We start from the raw sequence: 27,145 nt of genomic DNA, 5'->3' as shown, positions 1-27,145 counted from the left end.
GGGGTCTGGTGGGGTTCCACGACTTGCAGGACTTCTCTCACCCCTGCCACGTGCTGGCTGCAGCAGAATCCCTGGGTGACACGGTGTCTGTCACCATGCATGTGCAGCAGATATCAATAACCCTCTGTTTTCCAGCAGCTGGATGCACTGATGGCAAATGAGTCCGTGTGATTTTTGGCAGTCACTTCTATGTTGTGTCTCATTGTGCAGAAGCATCGCAGCCATTTGGGTTGACAGAGTCATCCGAAATGTTATGAATCCACATCTCCTGGTGAATTCATAGCGCTGAAACTGCTCTGCTAGGCCACGTCACTCCTCCTCCTCCTCCTCCCTATTTCCTGTTTTATCACACTTCCTTTTGCCCTTCCTTTCTCCGGGGGCTGATGCATGTTCCTGGTGTCTGCTTGGGTCTCAGCTCTGTGCTCACTTGTCCAGGAGCGCAGCCCGTCCTGTGCTGGGGGCGTCACACCAGTCGAGGTCAGCGCTCGCAGCCTGGCTGGAGTCAGGCCTTTGCCTCAGCTCCTAACTCCGTTCCGCTCTGGCAAGTGGGTAGAACGTGATTAGTACTTTGATTTACCACTCGAGCGTAGGCAGAAAATCCCTTGGAAGAACACCTAAGTTTTAGGCCAAAGCCACCTGTGCGTTTGTATTTAGCACTGTGCAACTCGGCATCTCAAGAACTGAGTGCTTGCTTCATGGAAATTAAATAATTAGTTCACAATTTTGGGACAGCTGAGGTATCTGTGCCCTGGGACACACAGGAAGCAGTTCCTTGCTGTAGATTTCTGTTCTGTTTTGGGGTTGGGCTTTTTGTTTGTTTTCTGCAATTGAAAGGGCCCCATTTAGAGCCCCAGACAAAAGCATTTTCTGCTGTGGCCTTGGCACAGTTGTTCCCTGCGTTTTCTTTGTTCCTGGGACTTTGCAGTTTGACAACAACCCTGACCCCTCACTCTCCAGTTCAGAATAACCAGAGTTAGGCAAAACAGCATCTGATACTATGGAATGTGAACGGAAAAGTAATGAGAGTTAAGTTCTAGGCTTGGAGACCCCAGGGGAAGGATGTTGTCTGAGGAGGTGAATCAAACAGGGGTGAGTGTGTTCCCACCAACAATTCTGCTGCTTTAACCTCTGGTTTGGCCGATGTGGAAAACAGATCTTCCTGTGAAAGCCTGTGCTGTTGATATGTGATTGGAAAGAGCATGTTCAGTGCCATGTGCTTTTCCCTAAGCAGCTAGATTTTCTTTCTGCTTCCACACAGACACGTCTTCCGCCTCCGAGGACGAGGGCTCGCTCAGGCGCCAAGCTGCTCTCTCTGCTGCATTGCACCAGAGCTTACAGAATGCTGAGTCTTGGATCAACCGATCTGTTCAGGGGTCATCCACATCCTCATCAGCATCCTCTACACTTTCCCATGGAGAAGGCAAAGGGACCAGTGGGTCACTAGCTGATGTATTTGCCAATACTCGAATAGGTAGGAGCTGGGTACGAACAGAACAATCGCTTCGAGTTCAGACTGTGTTGGTAAAGCTGGAGTTGTCCCTTGCAGAAGGGAAATTCAGAGCAAGAGTTTAGCTGGTGTTGATGGAACTTGCTAGGATTGGTTGGAGCTGCACCGTCACGTTGTTGTTTTCCTGAAGAATTTCAGAAGATTGAGGTGCTTGTAAAAAGGGAGAGTGGGGAGCAGGAGCTTCTGGAAGCAGGGAAGAATCCAGGGACAGTGTGGACAGAGCAGGAGGCACAACTCTCTGTGTCCTGTGTTGCTTTATGTCTCCAGCTCTTGGGAGCTCCCGTGGGCACAAAGCTGCCCAGTGCAAGTGGCATTTTCATCTGTGTCCTGACGAATCCCTTAGGGGTGTCTGTGCCTGTGGAGTGGGGAAATGCTGTGTTTAACATCCTCATTTTGCTCTGAGCCCCCATGGTTTATTGTTTGCCTTAGATCAGGAAAGAAAAAGAACCAAACCCAGCCGTGTGTGTGAACAAATGAGCCTGCCATTAAAAACCAGGGTTAGAGGAGTAAAGCTTTAGCCCAGCTCTTCCATGGCTGTCTGAGGAACAACCAGAGCATCCAGGTACCGAGGAGACGGAGCAAAATCTACAGATCTGGATACCCCAGGCTCAGTTTTCTGAGGCTCTGAGGTGCTCCTTGCTGCTGATGCTTCTGTATGAAATGGCCAAGTTTGTTTTTGCTCTGTGTATGTTTGTCCTTTTTAGCTGCTGGTGAGGAAATTCCTGCACCGTAGGACATTGTCTGTATTTCATGTGCTCTCTGCTTCTGCTTAACTGGGTTGGGGCAAGCAGTGCATAGAAGTGCTGGTGATTTTATCTTTCACTTATTTATCTTTTTATTGCTGTTATTTTTGTTTGTTTATTTGCTGGGATGCAAATTGTTTCCTGAAATGGAAAACTGAGGAGATTGCCCATAAAATGTAGTCAATATAATTCATGTCTTTGAAGCAGAGAGGCTGTTTTTAATTGGTTGGAACATGCAGAAGGCCACATTACCTTTTGCAATGAATTAAGGTAACACAGCTTTTTACCTCCAGAATGTCTACTGTCTAATCTAATTAGTGTCTTATGCAAAATAGAAGCTTTGAATCATTGTCAGAATTCTATTTGCCGCATTCATCCCGTGTTAAAACCTGGTTTAAATGAATAGAACTCTCACATACACAATTCTGTACATCTCTTTCTCTGGAGTAATAACAAGTCCTGCAGATGTTTGGATTGTACAAATCCACGTCCTTTCCAGTCATTTTAGAAGTTCAGTGCATGAGAAATATTCCTTGCCACTGTGTCTCCAAAGGGATGCAGAAATGAGTTATTTTTTTCTCCTTAGAAAAAGGGAAATGAGCACAGAATCAATCACAAAACCCTGTCAGTGGGAATTATTTGGGATTTGGCTTCAGACTACCTATAAAACCCAGCCTGCAGATTGTTTCAGATTGTTGGGTTTCAGATTGTTGGGTTTTTCCTTTGTAAGCAACAGTTGCTGGTGCTGTTAAGCCAGAATAGAATATTCTTGCCCTGTCAGATGACTGAACCTGCTGGGTTGTGTAAAGAAGCCCCACATTAGCAAAAATCCCTCGTTTAAGAGACAGTTCACTGGAGAATTCCTGCAGGATGCAGTTGCAGCATCAGCTGAAAGGCAGGACAGTGTCTTGCAACTTGAAGCAGAAGTAGGACCCAGCTCCCACTGTTTATTGGATTCATCCTGTAGCTGCTGGACAAGCTCTGTAGCCACCCGGCTGGAAGGGATTGAAACCCAACACAGTTTTTGCTGATCAGATTCCCACGTGGTTTGTTTTCAAAAGCCCTCACGCACAAAAAAGCTAAATAGTAGAATTCTAGCAAGAGAGATCAGTGCATAGGTGAGAGAGGGATTTGTTCTGGACTTTGGATGTTTCAGAGCTCACGTGAATCTCAAACTTTTAAAAAATTACTTATTTTTTTTATAGTACTGAATGTCAAGAGATTGAGCTTCAAGGTTAGAAACCAAGAACAGGAATTCTGTTTTGCTGAAGCACTTTCCTGACATGGACAAAACCTTGTGCCTTTGGTTTTTGGTTTCCAGAACAGATGCTGTGCCTCTCCTAGAGCTGCTGAACCTTTAGGAATCAGTGTGTGTAGCATTAATGAGAGTTCCCGTACATCCAACCCATTCAATCCTTAGGATTATTGGGAACAGTGACTGACACTTTGCTCGTTGGGGGGGATAATAAAAGGTGTATTTAGCAGCTTTCTTCTTTTTCTAGAAAGTTTCTCAGTCCCTCCAGATGTCACAGCAACTACCTCCACGCCCTCAGCGCGGCCGGCAGCCATCGACCTCCCTCCCTCTGGGATTGTGAAGGGGATGCACAAGGGATCCAACCGCTCCAGTCTCATGGACACTGCAGATGGTACGGGACCCTCGGGGCACCCAGGGGCTGCAGCAGGCTCCAGAGAGGGCTGAAACCACACCATTTGTTCTCCCAAGTCTGCTTGATCTCAGAATCCACAGCATTTCTGGGTTGGAAGAGAGCTTCAAATCATCGAGTCCAACCCAGCTCCAACACCTCAAATAAACCATGGCACTCAGAGCCACATCCAGGCTTTGTTAAACACATCCAGGGATGGGGACTCCAGAACTTTATCACTCTTCCTGTAAAAAACTTTTCCCTAATATCCAACCTATATTTCCCTTGGTGCAGCTTAAGGCTGTGTCCTCTCTTTCTGTGCTGCTTTCAGTGCTGCTTGGAGAAAGAGACCAGCCCCCACCTGCCTACAATCACCTTTCAGGGAGTTGTAGAGAGTGATAAGGTCACCTCTGAGTCTCCTTTTCTCCAGGCTAAACACCCTCAGCTCCCTCAGTCATTCCTGAGTCACCATCTCATTTAAGCTCTTCACAAAATCTGAATGCTTTCGGTGCTGGCATTAAGATGTTCCTGTGCTGCAGTTGTGGTGTTGGCATTCAGGGGGAATTTCTTCTTGGATGGGGTGGTCGGGCTCTGGAAGTGCCCAGGGAGGTGGGGGAGCCCCAAGTCCCTGGAGGTGGCCAGGGAAGGACTGGACATGGCACTCATTGCTCCGGTCTTTCCCTCCAGGTGTTCCTGTGAGCAGCAGAGTCTCCACAAAAATTCAGCAGTTGCTGAACACCTTGAAAAGACCTAAAAGACCACCCCTGAAAGAATTCTTTGTGGATGATTTTGAAGAAATTGTGGAAGGTAATAGCACAAATAGTGGTTTTATGCACATTTGTTACAACTGGATGCTCAGGGAGCTGAGTTCTTGGTGCTCAAGGTTGACTCTGTTGACAAGGTTGTGCTCTGTGCTCCAGGTTGACTCAGATTCACTGTTTGCAGCAGCCTCCAGGAGCAGTCTGCCACAAAACCAGTGTTTGAAGTAATTCAGTGTTCTGCTGAGCTTTGGGGCAGCTCCTGAACACCAGACTCCTTTTAAAAATATTTAAATAGATTTTTCAAGCCCCTTTGTTCGCTTAGGCTCCTTTAATTCATTTCCCAAAGGGGATTGTTGTCGCTGGTAATTCCATTCCAGCATTATTTTGTGGGGTTTTCTTTTCTGACCTCTGTGTTCCTTTCCTTACGGATGTGATGAACACCTTTGAACAGCATCCTGTGAGAAGCCTCAGTGCATGCTGTCTTGTCCCGTGCGAGACCTCCCAGGAAATGGGATGGAATGGGCTCTTCAATGCTTTTCCTCATTTCCTTTAGCTTTATTTTCAGTTTATTTCAAGCTGAACTGCCAGGTGACAAATGGGCAAAGACGGGGAATATATATTAGATTGTATTAGAAATAATAGATATATAATGTACTATTTTTATATATTTTATATATATCAAACTATATCTAAATATATAAAACTATATTTAATTATAATATATATAATTATATATATCACTATATAATATATTATTATATATTATATATAATTATCACAGAATCACAGACTAATTATATATTATTATATATAATATATATTATTGTTATATAGTTAATATATAATATCGATTATTACATAATATATAATATATATTATATACTGTATTATATTTAATATATTGTATATGTATAATATATATAATTATAAAAACAAATATATAAAATATATTAAAAATATATTATATATTTTTATATATTATAATATATTATTTTGTATATAAAATATATAAAAATAGAAATATATAAAATAGAAATATATAAAAATATAAATATACAAATATATAAATATACAAATATATAAAATATATAAATATATAAAAATAAATATATAAAAATAATTATATAAAAATATATTAAAGAATATATATATATATATATAAATATATATATTAAAAATATTAGAAATAGCAATAGATACTGGAAGTAATATTGGGTTTTCTCAGTTCCCCAGCCCGACCCCAACCAGCCCAAGCCCGAGGGCCGCCAGATGACCCCGGTGAAGGGAGAGCCCCTGGGAGTGGTGTGTAACTGGCCTCCTGCCTTGGAAGCCGCTCTGCAACGCTGGGGAACCACGCAGGCCAAGTGTCCCTGTCTGACAGCCCTGGATGTGACAGGAAAACCGGTTTATACGCTCACCTACGGTGAGTTGAGCCTCCCCTCGGCTCACGGGGCTCGTGGGTTTAGAGGGGCTGCAAAAACCTTCCTGGCCTCTGCCAGGGTTGTGGGCAGAGCAGTGGAAGTGGAAAAAAGCCAAGGTGGGAGCTGTTCTCCGGGGTGCTTGATCCAGGGCTCTGCAAGCCGCTGTTCTCTGTCTTCCAGGCAAACTGTGGAGCAGAAGTCTCAAGCTGGCCTACACCCTGCTTAATAAACTGGGGACCAAAAACGAACCCGTGTTAAAACCTGGAGACAGGGTAAGGACTTTGGGACTCTCTGGAGTGAAACCGGGGGTTTGGAGGCTGGAGCCTTCCACTGACACCACAGTGAGACTCTAACCCCAGGGACAAGCCTGCCTGGGACATGGGTGTGGTTTTTCAGGGGTCCTGGCTCCTCCGTGAGCAGCTTCTTGGCTCTGGGTTTTGAAATACACCTGAGGGAGGGCACACACCTCGGAGGGAAGTGCAGGGTTTGATCTCTGTGTCTTGGCTGTGTGTGAACTTCACGTGCCTGGGCACTGTGTGAGGAGCTCAGGCACATTCCTACATTCTGTGTGAGCAAGGATGTGAAGTAACACCAAGTTTTCTGAGTTCCACTCACTCTAGACGTGCATTTTGAAACTTGAACTTGTGGGTTGCAGGTAGCCCTTGTGTATCCCAACAACGACCCCGTGATGTTCATGGTGGCATTTTATGGCTGTCTCCTGGCTGAAGTGATCCCAGTGCCTATAGAGGTACCTCTTACCAGAAAGGTAACGTTGATGGAACTTGGAGGAGTGATGTGGGATGGAAACCAAGTCAGGCCATCAGCCTCTGACAGCATTTCACAGCCTCCAGCTGCTGCCTGAGCGGCTCTGTACCAGCAAGGACTTTTGGGAGCTTGGGTTGGCATTTAAAAATGGAAAAACATATTGATCAGAGCCGTGCTGAGCAGCTGGAGATGGTCAATTCTCCTAAATGATGCAGTCCTCACTTCCTTATCACAAATAATTTATACAGAACAGATTAGAGTGTGGATCTGCCCCCTGGTTTGATGGGAGGGGGCTCAGGCCAGCCTTGCTGAGCTCTGCCAGGCCCTGATTTTGCTGGACATGGAGGTGCTCAGTGTTCCTGAAGACATTGAGGCACTTTTTGTGAATTATTTGCTCGACAAAGTGTTTCATTTACCCTTATAAGATTTTTTGCACCGTTGCCATAATATTGCTGTGTCAAGAACTGTGTGAAACTATAGGATTTCGTAAGAGGAAACAAATCCAGCAGGATCATGGCAAACATTATGGCAGGAGAGGTGGGAATGAGCTGGGAGCTGGTCTGAGAGGTGGCAATGAGCTCAGGGAGCACTCAGGGACTCACAGAGCTTTGATTCCATTCTCTGCACTGTGACAGACTGCTATAGCAACCAAATGCAAAATTAAAACTTCTCCAGTATTTGCCCAATCAGTTTCTGAGTGAGCCTCCTCATTTTATCGTTGTGCTACAGAAATTGGCTCCAGGGGATGGAGAGGTCTTGTTATCCCAGCATAATTACATGGTTTGCTTTCTTTTTGCCTCTCAATTCCTCTTTGCAGCATCTGGGTTTCCATTAATGCCAGGAGATGGGGTGAGCTCCGTGCCCGGGTGCTGGGCGGGAGCTCTTGTTTCCCCTGGATTTCACATCCAGTGCATTTTAATCCTGCCAGTGCCATATTTCATGGGGTCACAGCATGGTTTGAGTTGGAAGGGACCTTAGAGATGATCCAGTTCCATCCTGGTAGGGACACCTTCCAGTAGCCCAAGTCCCTCCAGCTGTGATTCTGTGATCCTGTGTGGGAATGGGTTGTTTTCTTCTTTTCCTTGCCATTCCTTCCCCCAGTCCCCAAAGCATTATCCAACCTTGGATTTTGGTAGGGGAAAGCTGACTTCTGTCATCTTTGAGCAGGAGTGACTTTTCCCCTGTTCCCTCAGGATGCTGGTGGGCAGCAGATTGGTTTCCTGCTGGGGAGCTGTGGGATTGCTCTGGCCCTCACCACTGAAGTGTGTCTGAAAGGGCTCCCAAAAACCCAGAATGGAGAAATCGTGCAGTTTAAAGGTGAGTTGGTTACAAATTGGCTTTTGATTGTACTTTTGCTGCAGCTGAACCATCTGAAAGGAGCTGTCAGGACTCTGAAGGCACTTGGGGAGTAAAGGGGCAACTCCTGATCCCATCAGCAAAATGTTGTAGGATTTGTGTTTGTGGTGTCTGACACAGCTGCTCTGGTGTTCTGGGGGTCACAAGGAACCACCTCCCGAGCCAGGGTTGTGCTCAGGTCCCTTCAGTGGCATTTGGCAGGTTCCAAGGCAGTTTTTATTCCCAGGCTTTATTTAGGAATGCTGCAGGGATCTTCCCTGAGGAGAGGAAGTACCTTGTTGCCCACCGAACTCCCTGATGAGAAATGAGTTGAGCCTCCTGGCTGGTAGCTGGGCTTGGCTTGGAATTTTGCTTGTGTAACTGAACTTGGACAAATGATGGGGTTTAGTGTATTCTTGCAGAATATAAAAAATCCCTGAATAAATGAACTGATATTAATGTACTGTTTAATTTTGGCTCCAGGTTGGCCCAGACTCAAATGGGTTGTGACAGATTCAAAATATCTCTCCAAATCTCCCAAGGACTGGCAGCCCAACATCTCAGCAGCAGGAACTGAGCCAGCATATATTGAGGTAAGTGGTGAATGGGGAATAGAAAGCGCCTTCCGTGAGCTGAATTTAATGTTCTAATCACCAGAGAGAGAATAGTTTCACCTCACTCCCTTAAACTTCCCACTTTCCTGCCACTGACACCAGCCTCGCACAGCGGACACCCTGCTGTGAAGCTCGTTTCAGGTTTGAATCCCTTCGTGGCCTTGAGCACTGCTTGGAATAAAGTGGAGAATTGTTTTTGTTCCCAAAAAAGTGAGGGATGGAGACAGCTGAGCTCTGAGGTGGTGCTTGGTAACACCCCTTTCTGCCAGTGCTTGAGGCAGCAGCAGTTGGGATTCTCTGTTCTTGCAGTAATGCTGATTTTTGTTCCTATGCCCGAAGGTGACTTGTAGGGATTGTGTTGGTTTTCTCAGCTTGTATCGAGACAGTGTTTTGAAAGATTTTATCCTATTATCAGTCTTGATGAATAGTGAGACACAAGAGATGTAAAACTCAATGCTATTCTATCAGAAGCTAACTTATTTTCTGGTTACAATACCTGATGAATTACAATACCTTTTCCAGCTTGTGAGCTTTTGCTACACAATGCTGCTATTACTTCTAACACCAATCACCTCTATTTTTTCCTACACGGTCTTGCTCCAATGCATCTTTCACTAAAATTCTCTAAAATTATGTAAGCTTTCTATCAAATTTAAAAAATTCTTTACAAATCCATTCCCCACAGGATTGCGGTGGTTTGAGTGGTGGTTCAGCCATCCTGAAATCACAGATTGGCTTTTCAGTTTGTTACAGGAGCAGGAAGAGATGTCGTGAGCAGCAGTGACAGTGAAATAAACACAAACACATTCATTTGTTCTCCCATCTCCATGGAGATTTTCCATGTGTGCCACCACAACAGCCATCTCCTGGGGTCTAAGCTTTCACACAGAGAGAAAACTTAATTTTCACGTGGATTCTGTGATTTAACTTCCTTAATTTCTCTCTCCCTTAAGTTCCTTTAACTTCTCTCCTGTGCAGTACAAGACCAGCAAGGAAGGCAGTGTCATGGGTGTCACCGTGTCCCGTGTGGCCATGCTGGCTCACTGCCAAGCCTTGTCTCAGGCCTGCAACTACTCTGAAGGTGGGTGAGGGCACAGAACATCAAAGGTTGGCAGCATTAAGTGGTTGCCTCTCGTATCTTCAACAGCTGTCTCTGAGTAACCAATATTTACTTCCAAAAATAAATAAAATTTGAAAGTGCAGATTAATTCTACCCCCCCCCCCCCAAAAGTGAACATTAGCTGTGATGGTTTTTTATCCCAACTGCATCATTTTCACTGCCATGATGAAGAGGAATAAAAAGGGGGATTTATATGATTTATATGAAGTTGCTGAGTCTGTTCTGTTGAACTAAAAGAGGAGCAAATGAATGAAAAATGGAACATTTTCCAACAAGCTCGCGTCCCCTCTCAGTGCACTGATGGCCCATAGAAATGTCTTCCCACAGAAGTGTCTTTCGTTGCTGATAGTTTGTAAATACCCAGATTTCTGGGACTGGGGCTGTTCTGGTCCTGTGAGGTTTTTGGGTAACCCAGAAACGGAGATTGGAAGGTGCTGGTGGTGTTCCAGAAGGTTTTGCTGTGGGTTATGGTTTATTCTGGTCTGCCTTGTAAATCAAGCTAATTCCTGCATCCATGAGTGAAACTATTTATGGAGCTGTAGGTCATAGAGCTTTAAAATGCAAAGTTTGCCTTTTAGAATCCATCACTCGAGCTCCCATCACTGCTGAAAGTCAGGGCTTGAATGATGTTCTCTGGCTCCCTTCCCTCCCCTGCTCGTGCATAACGAGCTTCAGACCCTTCCTGTCCCACTGATGGACATCTCAGGCTGGAATGTGGTTTCCAGCTGGCAGCTGGATTTCCAAATACGATTTCCTTGCAGCTTTCTGGACGTGTTCCTGCTGAGGAATGGGCGTGCAGTTGTTGTGTTGCATGGCAGGGAGCTGTGATCAGTAACACCTGCAATCAAACAGGGCCCTGGGCTGCCCCGTGGGGCAGGTCTGGCAGATCAGGGATGTTCATCCATGTGCAGATTCCAGCATAAGTGATGGGCACGGCTGTGCTGGCACGTTGCACTTGACAGCTTCACCTTTCTTTTCTTTTCCCAGGTGAAACCATAGTGAATGTGTTGGATTTTAAGAAGGATGCAGGGCTGTGGCATGGCATTCTAACGGTGAGTTGGTTCCAGAGCTCGCCGTAATGAAAGATTCATTATTAGATGGGATATTAAGAAAAATTTCTTCCCTGTGAGGGTGGAGGGGTCCTGGCAAAGGGTGCCCAGAGAAGCTGTGGGTGCCTCTGGATCCCTGCAAGTGTCCAAGGCCAGGTTGGATGAGGCTTGGAGCGACCTGGGCTAGTGGAAGGTGTCCCTGCTATAGCAGGGGTGGGACTGGATGAGTTTTAAGGTCCCTCCCAACCCAACCCATTGCAGAATTCTGTGATTCTGTGATAACAGTAGAATTTGAGTCCATGGCTGAGAACATTACCTGTTAAACATTTATCTCCCTGCCAGATCTGCAGTTCTCTGGGGGAGCAACAGAATCACCCTGACTAAACCTCTGTGAACTCATGATGGGGTGGAAGTTGATGGGCACTGAGGGTGACCCTTATTTCTGATAACGAAAGGTTTGTGATCCCTTTCCTAACAGTCTTTTTTTCTGTTTTGCAGAATGTCATGAACAAGCTGCACACTATCAGCGTGCCCTATTCTGTGATGAAAACCTGTCCTCTCTCATGGGTGCAGAGGGTTCACGCCCACAAAGGTAACTCGGGGTGATCCACAACTTCAGCTTGGAGTTCTCGGGATCCAAGAGTGAGGGGCATTAAAATCTCAAATGCCTTATCCTTCCTGCTCTTCCATGACAAATCTCAAGGGCCAGGAGTTTCACTAATGTCCAAAGGTAGTTGATTTTTATTTTGCAGTGTTAGATATGATTTTCTGGATCCTCAGGCAGGGCTGGAGCTCATGTCTGTAGGACTCAGTGGGAGATTTTAAGCCCCCAGTCATGTGGACACTTGTAAAATTCCTTGCATTGGTAACTTGCCAGAGGCTGGAACAGGAATGTGACAGCTTGGGAGGACAGGGGACCTTGCCATTTATTTCTGTGCACAAAGTCCTAATGCCGTGTCAGTGGTGGGGATCTTGTGACTTGGAGCCAGTTTCTTTTATGAAACCAAGAAAATGGTAGAGTGCAGCAGGAGCCCTTGGTCCCTGGCGTCCCTGAGGGCTTTCAGAGGGTGCTAATGGTTTATGGCCTTTGGAGGAGGAGCTGCGATGTGACAGACCCTGGCTCAGGTGTGGCAGTGCCACAGCAGGTGCCGTTGTGTGTTGGCTTTGCTGTTACTGCAGCCTCAGTTATTTAAGGCTTCCTTATTTGAGTTCTACAAAAACGACTCTTGGAAAGCTTTGATTTGTCCTGAGGTGGTGTTTTTGTGTTGGCTGCAGCAAAAGTTGCTCTGGTGAAGTGTCGAGACTTGCACTGGGCCATGATGGCCCATCGGGACCAAAGAGATGTGAGCCTGAGCTCCCTGCGGATGCTGATCGTCACCGACGGCGCCAACCCCTGTGAGTGTCCCCAGCCCTGGCCCCAGCCCCGGCCCAGGCCTCTCACTGCAGCCCCTGGGATCAGGGTCAGCTCCCTGGAGCTCTCCCTTGGGGCAGGGCTCTGGCTCCTGGTGCTTGGGCACAGGACAAGGGTGTTTCAAGTTTCCATGTTGCCATCCTTTGGGCTGTGAGAGAGCCCGCAAAGCAGGGAAAGGGAGAGTTGGCTGGGGGGCAGTGTTTATAAAACCAGAGAACTGTTCAGGCTGGAAAAGACCTTTAAGACCATTGAATCCAGCCTTAACCTAGCACCATGTTCACCACTAAACCCTGTCCCCAAGTGCCACATCCGCATGTCCTTTAAATCCCTCCAGGGACTGTGATTCCACCACTGCTCTGGGCAGAATCCAATGTCTGAGCATCCAGTCTGGACTTGTTCCAGTGCCTGACCATCCTTTGAGTGGGGAGATTTTCCTTCATGTCCAGCCTAAACCTCCCCAGCACAACCTGAGGCTGTTTCTTCCTGGAGTTTCCCAAATCCTCCTCCTGACCCTTCCTGTGGATGGGCATGAAATCAATATCTGTGAAGTCCTAGTGGCATCTTTCCTTTCTTCCTAGGGTCTGTTTCCTCCTGTGATGCCTTCCTGAGCTTGTTCCAGAGCCATGGGCTCAAACCAGAGGCGATCTGTCCCTGTGCCACCTCCCCCGAAGCGATGACCGTTGCAATCCGGAGGTAACAGATTGACTCATCCAGCCTGGGCTTTCTTCACACTTGGGTTGGTCAGAGTTGATTTAAGCCCGTAATAAACTCCTCTGACATTTACTCTGTGTGCTCAGGTACTCAAGTTGCTGAGCTTTAAACCTCCCTCCTGAGATCCAAGTGATTCCTGAGGTGTGTGACAGCTCAGCAGTGCCTGAGCTCTGCTTTTCCTCCTGATTGCCACAGCCTGGGAGGTGTTCCGGATCTGAGATGAGATTTGAGATCATTTGGACATTCTCATGCTCTGTTTCTGTCCATTGCTGCCTTCTGTAAGAAGCAGCCCTGCAGTCATGTGGCCTGGGAGCTGGGGTTTGCCATGGGGTGAGATAATGAGCTGGCAGAGGAGCTGCAGTGCCCAGGAACACAATTCCTTAGGGCTTGAAAATTTGGGTGGGGATCCTTACTGCCATCACAGTTTGAAATGATTATGCACAGCAGAGACATTGAGACTCTTTCTGTTGCTGGGCCATCTCCATCTGAGTCTAACGTCAAGCCTGGGTGCCTGATTGAGTGTGTTTATTCATTTTCTGTCCTCCCCAGGCCTGGAGTCCCCGGGGCCCCTTTGCCAGGCAGAGCCATCCTGTCCATGAATGGGCTGAGTTTCGGTGTGATTCGGGTCAACACTGAAGATAAAAACTCTGCTCTCACTGTCCAGGACGTCGGGCACGTGATGCCAGGAGGTAAAAACAGGCAGGAGGCTGATGTGAGATGTTTTTGGGGATGTCTTAGGAGCAGAATGGGTCAATATTCTCTCCCATCTCAGCCTCGCTGTGGGAGAGGTGGGGCAGTGCCAGACTCAGTCATTTCTGTCACGATTAAACGTGTCAGTTCTCACACAGGGCAACATTTGGGAGCTGTTTCTAACAAAGCCTGATTTGTCCTAGGCATGATGTGTATAGTGAAACCAGATGGGCCACCCCAGCTCTGTAAAACAGACGAGATTGGTGAAATCTGTGTGAGCTCCAGAGCAGGAGGAATGATGTACTATGGGCTGGCAGGGGTGACAAAGAATACTTTCGAGGTATGTCTAGCACAATGCATCTTTCCTGCCCCATTTTCTGTGTAAAACTGGTGGCGTTGCACAACCCCTTGGGTTTGTAACTGAAGTGTTAATGATGTTTTTTAAAAACATGCACTGGAAAACTCCGTGCAGTTAGAGATACTCAGAATCCCCTCCATAAACATCTCCCACCCTGGCTGTACCGAGGCTTCCCTGCCCTTCTCCTCTTCCCTTTAAGTGAAATTCTTGGGGTGGTTTTTCTCCACAATTTTGGGGTGGTTTGGGAAGGTTTTTCTCTCCTGAGGCCTCCAATGTCCTCCCTTGTGTTGCAGGTGATCCCTGTGAACTCCTCTGGCTCTCCAGTGGGGGAAGTGCCCTTCGTGCGCTCCGGCTTGCTGGGATTTGTTGGACCTGTACGTGAGGCAGCTCAGAGCCTGCACTGCCCTGGCCCTTCAGCATTTCAGAGAAAAGCTTTTGGGGAGGGAGGATGTGTGAGGAGAGCTCGCTGTGAATTCCTCACAGTTGCCTTCTTGTCTTGCAGGGCAGTTTGGTGTTTGTGGTTGGGAAAATGGACGGGTTGCTGACAGTGAGCGGGAGAAGGCACAACGCCGACGACATCGTGGCCACCGGACTGGCCGTGGAGTCAATAAAAACAGTTTACAGAGGAAGGTCAGCACAAGAAACCCCATCACCTGCTGCATGTAACAAAGCAAAGCACAAGCTTTAGTACTTCCTTGGATTTCTCTTCGGTAGCTCAGTTAAAGTAAACGTACTTTTGATTTAGGTAGCAATTGCCCTGATCCTGCCCAACGCAGATCTTTTTCCCACTATCCAGCCTGGTTTTTCATCAAGTCTGTGCTTTAGGGAAAGCAGTCAAGTAACAAGATAAGTCAGCCACATGGAGAAATTAGTTCTCTGTCTCTGCAGAGTTGCAGTTGTTAGCTGCTGGCTGATGCAGCAAGGAAGAGTTTCATTAATGTCCAAAGATACTTGATTTTTATTTAGCAGTTGTGGATGTCATTTTCTAGATCTTCAGGCAGAGCTGGAGCTCCTATCTCCGAGACTTAGTGAGAGATTTTAAACCATCCTGTAGGTGCCTTTAAATCTCCTTTCATTTGGGCTTTGCCAGAAGTTGGAACAAGAATGTGACAGCAGGTTGGGAGAACGGGGGACTGTGCCATATGGAAATTCCATCAGGACGTGGAATTAACCCCTTAAACACTCCCCAGTCTTTCCTTTTGACTCAACATTAATTGTCTGATGCTTCTTCTCTTTTTTTGCCCCATGGTTATTTTAACAAGTGTGAATTCTGTGAACAAGTTCTGTCTTTAACCTCTCCTTGGCTTCCTGTTTCTGAGGAGTGGAACTGGAGCGTGGCTCTGCCCTTTTCCTTAGGATTGCTGTGTTCTCCGTGTCTGTGTTCTACGACGAGAGGATCGTGGTGGTGGCAGAGCAGAGGCCAGATGCATCTGAGGAGGACAGTTTCCAGTGGATGAGTCGGGTGCTGCAGGTACAGCCAGGGGAAGTCCTGCTGCTTTTGGGGTGTGGGCAGAGCCGAGGCCACTGATGGCCCCGATGGAAAGAGCCCAGGGATGGAGGTGCCCAAGCTTTGCGTCCCTCTTGGCACAGGGTGTTTGTGCAGGGTCACAAGCTGTGTCCAAGCTGTTCTGTTGTGTCCTGAGGGAACTGGAGTGACAGGACAAGGGGAATGGCTTCAAAGTGAAAGAGGAGGAATATAAGTTAAATTTTGGGAAGAAATTTCTCAACCAGTCTGGGATTCCATGAATCCCAGAGAACAGAGGGGCTCTTGCAGTCGCCTCTCAGAGCTGCAAAGCAGATCCATGCTCAAGCTTTGGAGTTCTGCTTTTAGTCTGGATCGTGTGGGGCTCAGAGTTTGGCTTTGAAGCCACCCTTTTCTTTGGAGATGCATTTTCAGCAGGGACCAAGTGGGCAGGGAAAGGCCAGAACAGCTGAATGAGTGTGGTCCTAAAACAATGAGTAGCAGGTACTTCCTTTGAGAGCTGCCTGCACTGCATGTGTGTCGTTCCAGGAATGGCATTCGGGGAGTGAAGTGTGCAAGCTGGGGTGGAAAATCAGGGAAGTACCTGGTGCTCTGAATAATGGATCAGATGCCTGAATGCTGAGGCAGGCAGGAGGGAGCAGAGCGTGGTGGTTCAGAGGAGACAGATGGATACAATCCCGAGATCAGAATCGTGTGATTCATCAGGCAACCGTGGATATTTTGGGATTTTGGTCATGAAAGATTTAAAAATGGATTTGGTGTCTATGAAATGGGCTGTAAAGGCAGGGATGTACCCAGCACTTCAGGCTCACTGCAGGACTCGCTGGTGGCACAGAGGTCAAATGGGATGTCAGATGTTGACTTGCAAGCCCAGGGATTTGTCTTGCAGTGTGAGAGTGCATCAGCAGCAGCAGACTGTGTCCAGCAGTGCCAGGAATGCCAGTGAGCATCTCTCCTTTCTCTAGGCAATTGACAGCATTCACCAAGTGGGTGTTTACTGCCTTGCTCTCGTGCCAGCCAACACATTGCCAAAAACTCCGCTGGGAGGGATCCACATCTCCCAAACCAAACAGCACTTTCTGGAGGGCTCTCTGCACCCCTGCAACATCCTCATGTGCCCACACACTTGTGTGACCAACTTGCCAAAGCCCAGGCAGAAGCAGCCAGGTAAGCTGAAGCCCTTTTGTTTGGTGGTGTCGAACTGGGGCTCAGTGCTCAGCCCCAGGAGCCCGGGTGATGTCCTAGTCCCTGTCCCACGTGCTGGGGACCAGGGCCTGTCCTGTGCCCTGTGGCTGGGGCGTGTTCCAGGCCTCTCTTTGCGTGTGTTAGTCAGGAATTTTAATTCCCACCTTTGAACTCACTGGGGTTCTCCCTCCTGGTGAATAGAAACCAGCAATGCCTGCTGAACTCCATCAGTGAGGCTCATTCCCAGGAGCAGTGGGATCCTGCAGGGACTCCCTGTGCCTTTGCTCTGCTCCTTCCCAAAGTGCTCCTGTCTCTCCACAGGTGTGGGCCCTGCCTCTGTGATGGTGGGGAACCTGGTAGCTGGGAAGAGAATCGCTCAAGCCTCTGGGAGAGATCTGGGTCAAATAGAAGACAACGATTTAGTTAAAAAGGTAAATCAGTGTTTGTGACTGAGAGTGGGAAGGAATTTTCCCTCCTGGATGCAGAACAGCAGTGGGGAGCACTGAAGGAGAAGCTGGTGTTGAATTCCTGCCTGTCTCTTCCAGCACCAGTTCCTGACAGAAGTGTTGCAGTGGAGAGCTCAAGCGACTCCTGACCACCCACTCTTCCTTTTATTGAATGCCAAGGTACAGTCAGTGCTGAGCTCTTGGGTTTTAAGGTCCACATGTTATCCAGTGCCAGTTGGAGAGTCTTTACAATCTTTTGCCCTCTGCAGGGCCTCTCTTTAACCTCTGTATCAGATTTTGCCCATAGATTTTTGACTTAAAACTTGACCCTTTAGGTCCCTTCAACAAATGACTCTCATGGTTTGACACTTCATTTTAAAACTGAGCGTGTTTGTAGGTCCCACTGGTTCCTGTATCAGTTAATGGTGTATCCCTTGGTGCCACCATCCCTATCAGTGGTCTTGAGTATATTCTGGCAAGGTTCTGGTGCAAGAAGACCTGAACTGACTCCCTGGAAGGTAGAATTTTCTAGAGCAGATCTAACTCCATCTCTGTCCTTTGATACTGTAGTGGATGAGTGGCTCACTGGGTGCCAGCAGCCTTTAGGTAGAGATAACTCATAGCTGTAGCCTCCTGCTAGCCAGCAAGCTCGGGTTTACCTCAGAGCAGCCAGTTTGTGCCGTGCCAGCCCCTGTTTAGAGCATTTTTGTCTCCTTTCAAGGGAACCACTGTGTGCACGGCCACCTGCCTCCAGCTGCACAAAAAGGCTGAGAGAATCGCATCAGTGCTGTGTGACAAAGGCCATCTCAATGCAGGAGACAATGTGGTGCTTCTCTATCCTCCTGGTGAGTGAGTCCCACTGGGGAAACACAGCCTGGGCTTGCTTTGGAATCTCACGGGGATCTGGGACTACGGGAAAGGCACTCAGTGCTAGTGAGAGGCGCTCACTGGTGTGTCCTGACTGACTTTGGAGTCGTTTGAGGTTCTTTTCCTCTGTGATGGAGAGGCTTTCCTGTGTGGTTCCTTTACTTTCCTCATTCCTTGTCCCAAGCTTTCCCAGCATCCTTGTGCTGCCCTTGCTGCTGGGCTGCTGACGTTGCCCACCTGTGCTCTGGAAATCCCACGGGAGGAGCAGCAGCAGCAGCACTGCCCTGCTGTGCCCTGGGGGACCCTCCCCAGTGTCCCCCAGTGCAGCTGTGGTGTCCTTGCAGGCATTGAGCTCATCACAGCCTTCTATGGCTGCCTGTACTCGGGCTGTGTCCCTGTCACCGTGCGCCCGCCCCACGCCCAGAGCCTGGTGGCAACACTGCCCACAGTGAGGATGATCGTGGAGGTGAGTGACGGGGTGGGCTCCAGGGGTGACACGTGTGTCACGGGGACTGTGGCTGGAGCGATCACGGGCTCCAGAGGTGACACAGGAGTCGCACTGGCTGCTCCAGCCTCCTGCTCTGGGGGTGCCACACTTGGCCAGGCTCGTGGTGCCTGTGTGAGAGGGACGAGGCACATCTTGGAGCTGAGGGACAGTGTTCTCCTTCATAAAATGCCAGAGAGAACCCCCTCCTCACAGACAGAGTGCAGCTGCTTTCTGAGAACACCAACATGGTGTTGCCACCCAGAACTTCACCTTGACACTTCTTAATGCTGAGGAAGTCCAAATCCTGCAGTGAAGTCACTTCCCAAGCCCAGTAACCAGGAGACAGCATTGGGAAGAAAGCTGGATCTTGCTGTGACACCTTCTCACCTGCTCTAGAGGTTCTGACAGGGTCTGTGCAGGCTGGGCTGCGCTGGGGGTTTAGTGAAGGGGAAGCAGAGCAGAGTGTGCGAAAGGCAGAGAAAGGAATTCAGGTTTGCTGAAAGAAACGGGCTGTAGATGATAAAATAATCTCTGCACATCAGCTCTTGCAGTGGCAGTGCTGCTGGGACATGCTCTTGCCTCTCTGTTTCAGTGAGTTTCCGTCTTTGCAGGTCAGCAAAGCCGCCTGCATCCTCACAACCCAGACCTTGATGAGGTTGCTCAAGTCCAGAGAGGCAGCTGGTGCTGTGGATGTGAAAACCTGGCCAACCATCATCGACACAGGTGAGCTCCCGGGCCAAGAGGCTCCTTGAAGTCCTGTGGAGAGGCGACTGGTGACTTCCAAAGGGACTGTCCCCCACTTCATTGAGTGGCTCTTGAAAATTTGTTTGAATACGTACAAAGGCTGTCCAAGATGTGCTCTTGTTCACTGAGAACTCTTCTGTATTGAGCTGTGCATGGGAAATGATTGCAGTGATTGCTGGAGACAATTTTAATTGCTTAAGACAAGAGCGAGTTGGTCTTTTCTCCCTTTTCCTGAAAAGAAATCATTTTCTATGTGGCAAGAGTTTTGCCATAGACTAGCCTGTCTCTTCTGGAAAGAGAATTAATAGAAAGCTTTATCTTCCATCTCTGATGTTTCAGAAGTTGAGTTCTCCTTTCAAATCCCAGTCAAGTAACCAAAATGAACCCATTTGTTTCTCTCTTGCACAGATGACTTGCCCAGGAAGAGGCTGGCCCAGATCTATAAGCCACCCACACCCGAAATGTTGGCCTATCTAGATTTTAGTGTTTCCACCACAGGCATGCTCACAGGAGTAAAGGTATAGTAACGGGTTAGGAGATGGGCATTCCTGTCTTTTATTGCCTGACCCTCTGAGCCACCTCCCCTTGACCTCCACCTCCAAGTTGTAGCTCAAACAAAGACCCTGATTTTCTTCTGGCAAAGCTGTGGGCTTCAGTTCTCTGAGTTCTGCTGAGGAGGGAAACAGGTCTGCACAGTGGGATCAGGAATTCTGCTCCTGCCTCCCCCTGGAGAGCTGCCCTGGGAGAGCAGCAGAGCTCTGAGCTCCACCAAGAGCAGATGAGGGATGCAGTCAGAGAAAAGAGGATAAGAAACTAAAAAGAAAAGCCTTAGATTGTTGTTAAAGCCTTAGATGTGTGTTTGGAGTTGCAGTCACAGGACAGTCAGGCTTGGAAGGCACCTCTGGGGATCCCCAAATCCGAGGCAGGGTCACGCAGAGCAGGTGACACAGGAGCATGTCCAGGTGGGTTTGGAATATCTCCAGAGAGGAAACTCCACAACCACCCAGGGCAGCTGTTCCAGTGCTCTGCCACCTCCATGGAAAGTTCTTCCTCATGCTGGGGTGGAACTCAAACAGCTGCAGCTGCAGGTTTGGCTGTTGGTGTCGGGGCTCTGCAGCCTCTGCAGCTGCTGTGGAAGCTCAGGAACCCAACCATGGCCTTGCCTGCACACCAGCTCTCCATGAACTGCCTTTGCTCTCACCTGGGGGATGCCTGGGTGGTGTCCCGGGCCCCTCTCAGGGTCTGTGGTGTTGGGATGACCCTAAGACTGTAAAAGTCGTTGTTTCCCAGCCCGTGCAGTTAAAGAAGGAGTCTGAAATGTGTAGGATCGGCTTCTCAAGGTTGTTTATTTTTCTTGATCTATAACATTCTTTCTTTGATTTGCTGAGCTCTGTCTCGTAAGGAGGCCACGGCATTCTGCGTGTTGCTTCGGGCAGCGTTTCCATTTTATATCAAAAATTACGTGTATTATGTTTACAATATTGTGCTAATGCTTATCGTTTATGTTAGACAGTGTGTTTCTGCTTTAAACTAATAGAAAAGTGTTACTATTACACTAAGACAGGGAGGACAAGAAGAGGGAGAAGAAGGCTAGGACACGCTTAGATCTTCCTATCTTGACTCCTTGAATTTTAGTCTAAAATCTCTAAAATTCTACTTTTCCACTTTGTGTTAACTCTAAATATTACACTACTCAAACTTTTGTGGCTTGTAATTCTTCATACAGACTTGGCAGCTTTTACTGCGGGCTAAAACCGAAGCTGTGGGTGTTTTTGGCTTTGTTGAGGTCTCTGAGCCCCTGTCAGGGTCTCGAGACAGCCAGGGCAGCCAGAGGGATGTCTTGGCCTCTGACAGGCCCCCAGCAGTGTCCCCTGTGTTGCAGATGTCCCACGCTGCTGTCAGTGGCCTGTGCCGGGCCATCAAGCTGCAGTGTGAGCTCTACTCCTCCCGGCAGATTGCCATTTGTCTGGACCCCTACTGCGGGCTGGGATTTGTGCTCTGGTGCCTTTGCAGGTAGGACTTGGTGTGGGGAGAGGGGCAGGGTAACTCTTGGCTGGTTGTAAATGGGAAATGGGTGCAATTACAGGCGTGCTGGCATTGCAGAATGACTTAATTTACAGTTACGGGGGAATTTGTCTTGGAGCTGACAGCAACATGCTCCCTTTTGCTGCAGATTAGCAAGATGTTATCCCGTCTTGATGATGTGTGTTTGTGCTGCCAAATATTCCTGGCTTCAGAATGCTTCTTTTCCCTTTCTTCCTTGATTACATGTTGCAGTAAGGGAGTTTTTGCTCTCGGTGGGGTTGAGCCAGTTCTCTTTCTTCACTGTCAGTGTGTGTTTGTGTGTGGATAAATTGTTATTCTTGTACAGTAAGCTGCATTTTTAAAATGTTGCTGCTCCGGTTTGCCTCAGCTGCAGCCCCACAACCTGCCTTTGGACTAGCAGGAATGTAATGTGCAGATACAGTAAATATTAATTTAAAGATAACTACAAGCTTCACTAAAATGCTTTCTCCCTTAATGTTCTTCACAGTGTGTATTCTGGACATCAGTCAATTTTAATTCCTCCTATGGAGCTGGAATCCAATCTTTTTCTCTGGTTATCTACTGTCAGCCAGTATAAAATAAGGGACACTTTCTGTTCCTATTCAGTCATGGAACTGTGTACAAAGGGACTTGGAAACCAAGTTGAAATGTTAAAGGTAAGAAACGCTTCCTGAGTGTTACGTTATGTAAATTAAGGGAGCTCTGGTAGTAAAGCAAAGTGATATGATCGTTAAATACAAATTCTCCTGTTGCACAAATCTCCAGGCCGGAGGTGCTCCAAAAGCAAATCTCCAAAATCCCCCTGGGAGAGCAGAGGACTGGGGAGGAGCAGGGAGCACCTGCCAGGGAATGTCAGGGCAGCCCTGAGCAGGGAGGATCCCGGTGCTGCTCTGCAGCAGATTCCTTATGTAACAGTCTGCAGTGGAGGCTCAGACCAGCATATGATGGAAAGCACATGTCAGGAGAGCTGCTCAATGGAGGTGTGTTCTCCTTGGGGATGAGAGAAGGGAAAAAATAGCTCCATGCCATGCCTGAGGTGGCTGTTTCCCTGGGATTTCCTGGAACAGTGGCTCTGAGATCAAGGCTCAGCCTTGGTCTCTGGCTGGCACAGAGCTCTGCAGGTGCCTGGGCTGTGGCACCAGGTGAGCAGCACATGGGAGCTCCTGCCTGGTGCTGGACAGAGCATTCACCACGGAATAATCATGGATTCAGGTGCCAGTGTTGTTGAAGAGTCAGCGCAGTCCCGGTGGATGACTTTATTCTGCCTGGGTTTGGTTTCCATCTGTATGAGCACTGACTCAGAGGTGTAATCTCAGCTGAGCAGCTGCGCTGAGAGCTGGGGCAGAGGAGGGAGCTCTGTCAGTCCGTGTCTTGCTCTGGCTGCATTTCCAGGCTCTGGTCAGACACGATTTATAATTACAAATAGAATCAGAAAGAGAGAAAAGCAACTCAGAACACAAGGACTGAGTTTGTCCTGCATTCCCCGAGTCATTTCAAGGGATAAGAAGCAAACATAACTTGTTGGGAGGGGACAGATGAGCACCTGCAGCCCTTTGCCTCACGTTTGTGTGCAGGCCCGAGGCATTAACCTGTCCTGTGTCCGGACCTGCGTGGTGGTGGCGGAGGAGCGGCCGCGCGTTTCCCTCACTCATTCCTTCTCCAAACTCTTCAAGGACATCGGGCTCTCATCCCGAGCCGTGAGCACCACCTTTGGCTCACGGGTCAACGTGGCCATCTGTTTACAGGTAAGGCTTCCCAGGGCTCTTTGCTGTCACTGGCACCGGGTTCCAGATGCCAGGCTCGGTTGAGTTCCGCACTCCCCGTCTGCACTCGTTTCTGAAGCCCAACATCTGCCCTGTAGAGCACAGCTGGCGCAAGATTTAAGCAGCTTCTCTCATTTTCAGCTGCCAAATCGTAGCACAGATGCTCAAAACAAGTGGAACGTGAATCTGAGCTGTTTATTCCCACATAAACAGTGCCTGGTTGCTCCAGGCTGCTGGCTGAGAGGCCTTGGGGTGTCTCCCCCCTGCCCAAGGCTCCTTCCCACACAGGTGTTCCAGGAAGTCACCTGCTTACTGCAAAGGTGGGGGAATATGAGTAGGAATTCTGCTGCAAGAAACCCCTGGAAATGTTTCTGGGCTCAGGCAGAAGTTACCCTGAGTGCCCTAAATACATCAATGGTTTTTAAATATTAACTCCTCAGGGAACATCGGGGCCAGATCCCACCACGGTGTATGTAGACCTGAAATCCTTGAGACATGACAGGTACTGTAAGTTCACTTAAGCCAATTTATTAACTGTATAAAACCCTGCAGTGGTGCTGAGTTTTCACACCACTCCAGACACTTCAGCTCTGTTTTTTCCCCTGACGGTGTTCCTTTTTTTCTTGACCTTCAGAGTCCGTCTGGTGGAACGAGGAGCTCCGCAGAGCCTGCTGCTCTCTGAGTCTGGAAAGGTAATTCCATGTCTCCCCACTTCCCACTGCCTTTGTAGCTGGGAAGGACAGTCCTGTGGCATGGGAGGGGCTGGCACTTGGTTGCACTGTCTCTCTGGAAAGTCAGTTTGATTTTTAAGGAATTGCCTGTTGATTTAGGAGTGTGTTTTGCTGGAACTGTGGGGGGAATTGGTCCATTTTGCAGTAAATGAACCATATCAGAAGTGTGGGCTCTGGTATTCTTGAAATCAGGCTGTACTTGGGATTTACTGTAGCTTTTACTCCCTCATAGCTTAACAGGAAGGGGTTTTCCTGTAGTTTTTTAGCTGGATTCTTCAAAATCAAATCAGAATATCTTACCTGTGTGACCCTGGAGCCATGGAATACATCCACACCCTGATCTTGCCTTGCTGTACCTGTCCTGGCCTGTTTTATCCCTGTTTGTGATGTCCACGGGTGAAATCCTGCCCTGACGGAACAGACTGTGTGTTTTATTATGCTGAAGATAATCCAACAGGGATTGCACATTTCCTTCTTGTGCTCTTTAGATTCTGCCTGGAGTCAAAGTGGTCATTGTCAATCCAGAGACAAAAGGGCCTCTGGGAGATTCTCACCTTGGGGAGGTAAGTGCAGGTTTTGCTCCCTGGGGACCTTTTCCTGCTGCTCCCTGGGCTTTTCTCTGCTGGGGGACAGTTTGGAGCTGTGAATTATTGCTGGAGCATTCAGAATTTGGGTATTATTTCACTGTCAAGTTCAATGAAAACCCGCTTGAAAAGAAGATTCTTCCACCCTAAATCTTGCAAACTGGCTCCCAAATAGCATAGTTTACATTTGGCTTTTCTTACTTTGATTACACAGCAGTATATTGATTTGTGTCGATGGATTATTATCCAGTTTTGGACTTGACATGTTAAAAATCCACAATTTATTTACGCAGCGAATCCTCGGTTACGGTTACTGCAAGACTACATCTCAAGGTGCATTTTTTAGGTTCTGCAGGGTATTTGGAAGTTTGAGCTGAATTTTTCTGATCTGAAAAACCACAGATAAAACCAGAACCTTCTTGCTGCAATTCCTTTACCCACTCCACTGGGCAGATTTCTCCAGATGGGCAGCGTGGGGATCTGACCCTTTCTCCCCTCCCTGCACAGATTTGGGTGAACAGCCCCCACACAGCCAGTGGCTACTACACCATCTACGACAACGAGACCCTTCAGGCCGACCACTTCAACACCCGCCTGAGCTTCGGGGACGCGGCGCAGACGCTCTGGGCCCGCACCGGCTACCTGGGCTTCGTGCGGCGCACGGAGCTCACGGCGGCCAGCGGAGGTGGGGTTGGCACAGGGGCAGGGGCACGGGCAGCCTGGGCATTCCCATGGGAGGGCACAGCTCTCAGGGGCACGGGCAGCTGGGCATTCCCATGGGAGGGCACAGGGGCAGGGGCACGGGCAGCCTGGGCATTCCCATGGGATTCCCATGTGGTTTAACCAGGGGTCACACCTGGGCACAGCTCACAGGACATTCCCATGGGATTCTCGTGTGGTTTAACCAGGGGTCACACCTGGGCACAGCTCACAGGGGCACAGGCAGCCTGGGCATTCCCATTCCACACTCTCGTGTGGTTTAACCAGGGGTCACACCTGGGCACAGCTCACAGGACATTCCCATGGGACTCTCGTGTGGTTTAACCAAGGGTCACACCTGGGCACAGCTCATGGGACATTCCCATGGGACTCTCGTGTGGTTTAACCAGGGGTTACACCTGGGCACAGCTCACGGGACATTCCCATGGGATTCTCGTGTGGTTTAACCAGGGGTTACACCTGGGCACAGCTCACGGGACATTCCCATGGGACTCTCGTGTGGTTTAACCAAGGGTTACACCTGGGCACAGCTCACAGGGGCACAGGCAGCCTGGGCATTCCCATTCCACACTCTCGTGTGGTTTAACCAGGGGTCACACCTGGGCACAGCTCACAGGACATTCCCATGGGATTCCCGTGTGGTTTAACCAAGGGTCACACCTGGGCACAGCTCACAGGACATTCCCATGGGATTCTCGTGTGGTTTAACCAAGGGTCACACCTGGGCACAGCTCACAGGGGCACAGGCAGCCTGGGCATTCCCATTCCACACTCTTGTGTGGTTTAACCAGGGGTCACACCTGGGTTGATCCAGGCTGGGGATGAGCAGAGGGAGCAGCCCTGGGCAGAAGGGTTTTAGGAGCTGGACGTGCCCCAGGAACCCCCTGAGCCCGGGCTGAGCCCCAGCAGGGGAGCAGGGGAGGAGGGGCTGCCCCTCTGCCCCTCTGCCCTGCTCAGGTGAGACCCCACCTGCAGAGCTGCCTCCAGGCTGGAGAAGAGCAGCTTTGGGTGCCCTCATTGTGGCCTTCCAGTGCCTGAAGGAGCTGCAGGAAAGAGGGAGAGAGAGCTTGAGTGCCAGGACAGGGGGTAATGGCTTCAAGCTGCCAGAGGACAGGGTTAGAGGGGATTTTGGGAAGGAATTCCTTCCTGTGAGTGTGGTGAGGCCCACAGGTGTGGCACAGGGCACCCAGAGAAGCTGTGGCTGCCCCTGGATCTCTGGAAGTGTCCAAGGCCAGGTTGGACAGGGCTTGGAGCACGCTGGGACAGTGGAAGGTGTCCCTGTCCCTAGCAGGGGGTGGGACTGGATGAGCTTTAATTCCCTTCCCATGCAAACCATTCTGGAAGTCTTTAGCTTATACAAGAGACAATTTGTTCTATCAAAATTCCATTTATTCCCCCTCCTCTGCTCTCTCCCCAGAGCGCCACGATGCCCTGTACGTTGTGGGAGCCCTGGATGAGACCCTGGAGCTGCGGGGGCTGCGGTACCACCCCATCGACATCGAGACCTCGGTGTCCCGCACCCACAGGAGCATTGCTGAATGGTAAAACAGTGCTGAGGAGTGGAGCCACCCCAGCCCAGCTGAAATGTAGCAGTTTGGGCAAAGATGCAGGGTTTTGTCTGAAAAAAAAGTGGAGAAATTCAGGTTTTTTTGTGTTGCCATCAGCAATTCATTCACCTGATTTCACATCTGTTTGTCAGTGTTTTCTGACAAGCCTTAGTTCAACACAGAATTAAGGATGGTTTCCTTCTCTGGGGTGTAAAGAGCCCTTTCTGGAGCATTGCTGAATGGTAAAACAGTGCTGAGGAGTGGAGCCACCCCAGCCCAGCTGAAATGTAGCAGTTTGGGCAAAGATGCAGGGTTTTGTCTGAAAAAAAAGTGGAGAAATTCAGTTTTTTTGTGTTGCCATCAGCAATTCATTCACCTGATTTCACATCTGTTTGTCAGTGTTTTCTGACAAGC

The 27,145-nt window shown here is 48.7% G+C and overlaps 1 protein-coding gene across 3 annotated transcripts in view; it reads left to right on the top strand.

The window, feature by feature from the left end:
- DIP2B (disco interacting protein 2 homolog B) overlaps positions 1 to 27,145 on the top strand; it is a 64,234-nt gene that overhangs the window by 33,102 nt on the left and 3,987 nt on the right. The window contains exons 5-37 of one of the 3 annotated variants that reach the window (XM_068212382.1): positions 1,259 to 1,471; positions 3,753 to 3,896; positions 4,581 to 4,700; positions 5,880 to 6,077; positions 6,256 to 6,347; positions 6,731 to 6,823; positions 8,034 to 8,157; positions 8,659 to 8,768; positions 9,768 to 9,870; positions 10,897 to 10,961; positions 11,457 to 11,550; positions 12,234 to 12,353; positions 12,948 to 13,062; positions 13,630 to 13,769; positions 13,974 to 14,110; positions 14,422 to 14,502; positions 14,631 to 14,758; positions 15,485 to 15,599; positions 16,577 to 16,778; positions 17,118 to 17,227; positions 17,342 to 17,422; positions 17,964 to 18,087; positions 18,454 to 18,575; positions 19,208 to 19,319; positions 19,749 to 19,858; positions 21,223 to 21,353; positions 21,874 to 22,042; positions 22,961 to 23,131; positions 23,590 to 23,651; positions 23,784 to 23,841; positions 24,369 to 24,443; positions 24,972 to 25,149; positions 26,602 to 26,725. In XM_068212382.1, coding sequence (XP_068068483.1) covers positions 1,259 to 1,471; positions 3,753 to 3,896; positions 4,581 to 4,700; positions 5,880 to 6,077; positions 6,256 to 6,347; positions 6,731 to 6,823; positions 8,034 to 8,157; positions 8,659 to 8,768; positions 9,768 to 9,870; positions 10,897 to 10,961; positions 11,457 to 11,550; positions 12,234 to 12,353; positions 12,948 to 13,062; positions 13,630 to 13,769; positions 13,974 to 14,110; positions 14,422 to 14,502; positions 14,631 to 14,758; positions 15,485 to 15,599; positions 16,577 to 16,778; positions 17,118 to 17,227; positions 17,342 to 17,422; positions 17,964 to 18,087; positions 18,454 to 18,575; positions 19,208 to 19,319; positions 19,749 to 19,858; positions 21,223 to 21,353; positions 21,874 to 22,042; positions 22,961 to 23,131; positions 23,590 to 23,651; positions 23,784 to 23,841; positions 24,369 to 24,443; positions 24,972 to 25,149; positions 26,602 to 26,725 — 4,021 coding nt within the window. Of the gene's footprint in view, positions 1 to 1,258; positions 1,472 to 3,752; positions 3,897 to 4,580; positions 4,701 to 5,879; positions 6,078 to 6,255; positions 6,348 to 6,730; positions 6,842 to 8,033; positions 8,158 to 8,658; positions 8,769 to 9,767; positions 9,871 to 10,896; positions 10,962 to 11,456; positions 11,551 to 12,233; positions 12,354 to 12,947; positions 13,063 to 13,629; positions 13,770 to 13,973; positions 14,111 to 14,421; positions 14,503 to 14,630; positions 14,759 to 15,484; positions 15,600 to 16,576; positions 16,779 to 17,117; positions 17,228 to 17,341; positions 17,423 to 17,963; positions 18,088 to 18,453; positions 18,576 to 19,207; positions 19,320 to 19,748; positions 19,859 to 21,222; positions 21,354 to 21,873; positions 22,043 to 22,960; positions 23,132 to 23,589; positions 23,652 to 23,783; positions 23,842 to 24,368; positions 24,444 to 24,971; positions 25,150 to 26,601; positions 26,726 to 27,145 lie in introns of all 3 variants that reach the window. The other 2 variants (XM_068212380.1, XM_068212383.1) reach the window with 2 other exon arrangements.

The sequence above is a fragment of the Anomalospiza imberbis genome, chromosome 22, assembly GCF_031753505.1.
Source record: "Anomalospiza imberbis isolate Cuckoo-Finch-1a 21T00152 chromosome 22, ASM3175350v1, whole genome shotgun sequence".
NCBI classification, from domain to species: domain Eukaryota; kingdom Metazoa; phylum Chordata; class Aves; order Passeriformes; family Viduidae; genus Anomalospiza; species Anomalospiza imberbis.
This window is presented reverse-complemented; position numbering and strand designations above follow the sequence as displayed.